The 4,371-nt window shown below is 52.0% G+C and overlaps 1 protein-coding gene across 1 annotated transcript; it reads left to right on the forward strand.

Annotated features, from left to right (window-relative positions):
• Positions 1 to 1,282: 1,282 nt before the first annotated feature.
• Positions 1,283 to 4,157, forward strand: LOC121437013 (protein ripply1-like). The gene is made up of 4 exons (XM_041636892.1): positions 1,283 to 1,383; positions 2,245 to 2,317; positions 2,874 to 2,938; positions 3,422 to 4,157. Exons 1-4 carry the CDS (start codon positions 1,283 to 1,285, stop codon positions 3,675 to 3,677), a joined length of 495 nt encoding a protein of 164 aa, XP_041492826.1. The 3' UTR covers positions 3,678 to 4,157.
• The last annotated feature ends 214 nt before the right edge of the window (positions 4,158 to 4,371 follow it).

Raw genomic sequence — 4,371 nt, forward strand, 5'->3', positions numbered from 1 at the left:
CCGCCTTTCCCAATTCGCTGCATTGGTACCCCGATTTTGACTGTCTGCTTAGTGTGTGATTACAAGGATTGACCACAATTAATAAAACTAACGGGTTTCCTATAATTGGACACTGAGGTTGTTTCTAATTTTTGAACATTACAAACCGGGCTGTGATGAACATCCAAGACACTAAATCTAGGCAGGTGCTGGCCACTGAGGTCAGGAGGAATATTTTTGAAACCTCTAAGCATAAAGTGCCTGCCAGTTGGTGTAACTGGAAGCTTTTTGGCTAAGGCCCAAAAGGTGGCGAACACCAAGCGCTCTGATCCAACCTTTTGGCTTGCTGGGGTCAGCATTCATTCCCCAGCGCTTGTCACAGAGTGCTCAGGCTGGCAGGCCCTTGGGGACCACTGGGCCAGCAGCCTCATCTCACATGAGAGGACTGAGGCCTGGGATGGTTCTTTGGCGGCACAGTGCTGGGCAGAAACCCTCCCAGTCTCCAGCACCTGGGCTCCCAAACCAGAAGCTGAGCTGTGCCATTTGGAATCTGCCCTGCAAACTCCCCGGGGCCTGCTCCCCACACCACACAGCTTTCTGCTGAGGCCAGAGAGGGGCTTTAGACACTCTTGCAAATCAACTGAGCAGTGAGGAGGGTGTGGGGAGGCATTGAAAGGTGACTTGGGGTTCACTCTGCAAGAGATTGGACCTGCTCCCCCCAGAACCCCTCTTTATCCGAAGCCACGTGGCAGGCTTCATGGCAGTGACCCTGTATCAGGTCCACCTGGCAAATCTACTTGGGATTTGAGCTGAAATACCGGGTGAGTGCTTCACTCTCCTTAGAGCTGGCAGCCTTCTTTTCTCACTGGGACCCAACTTTGCTAAAAGGCCCAAGTATTCAGCCCCCTGTCCCAGCCAAGCCTTGGTGCCTTTGGGTACTAATGAGCACCCCTCCTTCCCACCTTGGGCCTTGATGCTGCCTGGGGAAATAACACAAATGGTGTGAAATTCGCCCCTTCTTTGTTTTCCTTTCTGCCTTGGAACTAAGCAGACCCCTCACCTTCACCTGGACCCTGTTTATTGAACTGGGAGAGATTTCACACCCAAGAACCGTAGCTCTCTCTCCACGAGCCCCCTCCCTAAATTTTCACAACCGGCCCACATTCCCCCACCCCCTGCTCCGCCTGAATAACTGATGAGTCAAGGCGGGCCTTATAAAAGGGTCTCTGGGGGAAAAGGCAAACGAGAGCAGAAGGTTCCGAGAACTGGAAAAGTCACAGTCGCCTGGCTTGGTGTCCCAAGGATGGATCCTGCTGCTCCTGCTGTTGCTCCCCCTGGCCTGGCCCCGGCCCAAGCCCCCGTCCAGGCACAAATCGGTGGACGAGAAGTTTCTGGGAATGAAAGGTAAGTGGAGCTTGGCTTTTGACAGCCTGAACTCAGGCTTAGGGCGATAAAGCTGGGAGAAGGTAGGACGGCCCCAATGGTGTTGGCTCTGTTCTCTTTGAAGGGGGAGACACCAAAGAGCCTCAAACCTTCCTCTATACCTTCAGCTGGACTCACTCGTCACTCCAGGTGACAGGAGTGGGCTGAGAGACAGTGGACATTGCCAAAGCAGAAAGCCAAGTAGCCTGACCCTCATGGGATAGTCTACAATTCCCTGAGGGAACAGGAGAAGTTGCCGTGGAAATTGGGCTTAGTGCAGCCTGGACTTTGGGGCCTAGATGGTGGCAGGTGATATAAGGTGAAAGGGACAAAGTCTAAAGAGGCCTTTGGTTGGGGTGCTGCCTCATGTCCTTTGCATGCCACAAGTTTCGTATTTACTTTTCCTTGCCTCTAGAAGTCTAGAGGAGAAGCAATGGGCCCAGAACTATTCTGGGTCTTTTCTCCAGCTAGGAAAACAGCATAATTCTGTTCACTACTACTTGGTGCAGGAAGTAGGTAGCAAGATGCTCCCCATACAATGGGCGTTCTCTCCTCCACAAATTTCACATCCATATTCAAAACACTTTTAAGTCCCTCCTGTGTACGGGGCATCCTAGTAGGGATTGAGGTTTCAGACATGCCCATACGTATCTTTCAGCCTAAGGGGCGCATGCAGACAATAACAGAATTGTGGGATAGGAGTACTGATTTAGTAGTCAAGGGACAAAAGGTATTCTGGAGCAGATGGCTTGAGCTAAGCTTTCAGGAGGCCACTTCTGTGACCAGAGGAAGCCTACATTTAGGCCTCTTTCTCTACCAATTGATCTTTTCTGTTTGCTCTAGAGAAAGTCTTTGGAGACCCTGGCTGCCCTCCGCCAATGACCAACCAAGGCAGGTGAGGATGCCGGTGGACTCGGTGAGTTTGAAACCCTGTGACATATTTACACGGGCCCTTACAGCCATATCCCTTCTCAGACGTCACCTGCCTTCATTCCAAAGCTGCTCATCTGGGGCAGCATCATGCCCACACTGTTAACATTCTATTGCCACTGCAGCTCTGGGAGGAGGGCAGGGCCAAGGTTTCCACAACAAACGAGATTGGGAGAGCAAAGCTTCGAGTGGGTAAGGGACCTGGGCTGGACTCCTCACTGATGCTGGACTCCGGTCTCTCGATCCCTTGCCCCCCTGCTCTCCCATGCTGCTCCGTGAATGTTTTGTCCTCTAATGGAACTCTGTCCCCTGGACAGCCTCCAAACAGGCCCGGGAACAGGGGCAGGGAAGAAAACCAGCCCCACGACTCTGCTTACGTTTTACCAAGATCTAAGACTGACCCCTTGCTGCAGGGCCGGGCTGGGAGGTGACTGATCTCAAGAGATGCCTAGAGTCTTTTGCAGTTTGTCCGAACTGGCAGATCTCTGCCCCTCGATGGGGGAGAGGCACTTTAACCACATACTAGCTTTTGCTTTGGACAGGCTGCTGCTGGGGCAACAGCTGCGGAGGTCACCAAGGCCACGGCTGGGTTCCGTCACCCTGTCAGGTAAGCCTCTAGTGTTGGAGTTCAGAATGTGACAAACAGCCCCGAGCACTGTGCCTGCTCATGACAAAGCCATGACTCAGGAGGAAAGAGACCATGAGAGGAGGCCAAAGTGACTTGCCCCAGAGGACTTCCCGTCACTGAGACCTAAGGGTAAAATCCTGGGACCCTGAGCAATCACAGAATTCTTCCTTAATAGGAAAAGAAGGGCTGGAGTGGTGAGTGATGTCAGCACTAGAACTGAGAGACGCTGAGGTGGCTCACCCTCTGCCACAGTTCTAGGTCTGTCAGAGGTGACATTCCTTCCTGGAACCATTTTGTAACAGTTGCAAATATTCTGAGCCAGAGTTACTTCTTCCTTTCCCTCTAAGACCCTTCCTGAAGCTAGCAAGCAGCTCTAAGGGTCTTCTTCCTTCTTGCCCCTACTGGTCCCTCTACAACTGAGAGTTGCCTAAGTTAGGCGCCCTGTTTCTCCTTTGCCCGCAGGCTCTTCTGGCCGAGATCCCGCTCCTTTGACTACCTGTACAGTGCTGGAGAGATGCTACTACAGAATTTCCCCGTCCAGGCCACCATCAACTTGTATGAGGATTCTGACAGCGAGGAAGATGGGGAGGACAAGGAGGAGAATGTAGAGGAAGAGGTCAATGAAATAGGGCCAGAAGGGTGTGCGAGAGCACCAGAGGCCACACCACACAAGGCCACAGCTCATTCCGCTGACCCACCCCTGACCTGTCCAAACTGAAGCAATCCTAGTTACACTTGGCAGGTTTCCAAGGGCATCAATTAGCAAAGAGTCTCCAGACACAAATTTTCTGGACCAAAACCAGTGTCCTCGGGCTGTCTAGTACACCCTGGCTTTTCTGATGGGCTTGCAAGGCTAGGCCTCTGGCATGTTCTTGTCTGAGCTGCTCTTGTGCCAACAGTAGGAGGTTCCTAAGACCCGGAAGGGAATTAGGAAGACCTGACTGCTGAAGGCCTCAGGAAGTAGAGCAGGGCAAGGGATGCCCTTGGACAAGAAAGCAGTCACTCCTCCAGGGCCGTTTGATCCCCCAGTTTTCGAAGGTAGCAGCCATATAAACCAGTCTCCAGGGGAGCGAGGCTGGCCTCCAGCTTCTTCTCCAAAGATACCATTACCAGATCCAAGCAATACTGGAGCCCCTTGAGGGAAGGGAAGGGAACAGAAGAAGGCATCTTGAGAATCTGCTTGTCTGGGGACCTGCATCCTCGTTGCCTGCTATTCATTCAGTCTGGGTATTGGCATAAGATGAATCAGGAGAAAAATAAATGGAATGATGTTTGCCTTTTTCTTGGAATTGTGCTGATTTCTTAACTGAACTCTGCCCATGTTTTGAAGTCACAGGTGGAGGTCAGTTTGTTGCTCTACCTGAGGTCAGCCAAAAGATTTTTCTCCTTGGAGAATGTCATGTTGGGGACAG

This window comes from Microtus oregoni, unplaced genomic scaffold (assembly GCF_018167655.1).
Source record: "Microtus oregoni isolate MIOR12 unplaced genomic scaffold, Mior012 000050F_022, whole genome shotgun sequence".
Taxonomy (NCBI): Eukaryota; Metazoa; Chordata; class Mammalia; order Rodentia; family Cricetidae; genus Microtus; species Microtus oregoni.

Bases quoted from the DNA above. Each gene is read 5' to 3' on its own strand.
- LOC121437013 (XM_041636892.1), top strand. From the start codon at position 1,283: ATGGATCCTGCTGCTCCTGCTGTTGCTCCCCCTGGCCTGGCCCCGGCC. The intron at 2,318-2,873 runs GTGAGTTTGAAA...TGCTTTGGACAG, and splicing joins TGAGGATGCCGGTGGACTCG to GCTGCTGCTGGGGCAACAGC. The intron at 2,939-3,421 runs GTAAGCCTCTAG...CTTTGCCCGCAG, and splicing joins GGGTTCCGTCACCCTGTCAG to GCTCTTCTGGCCGAGATCCC.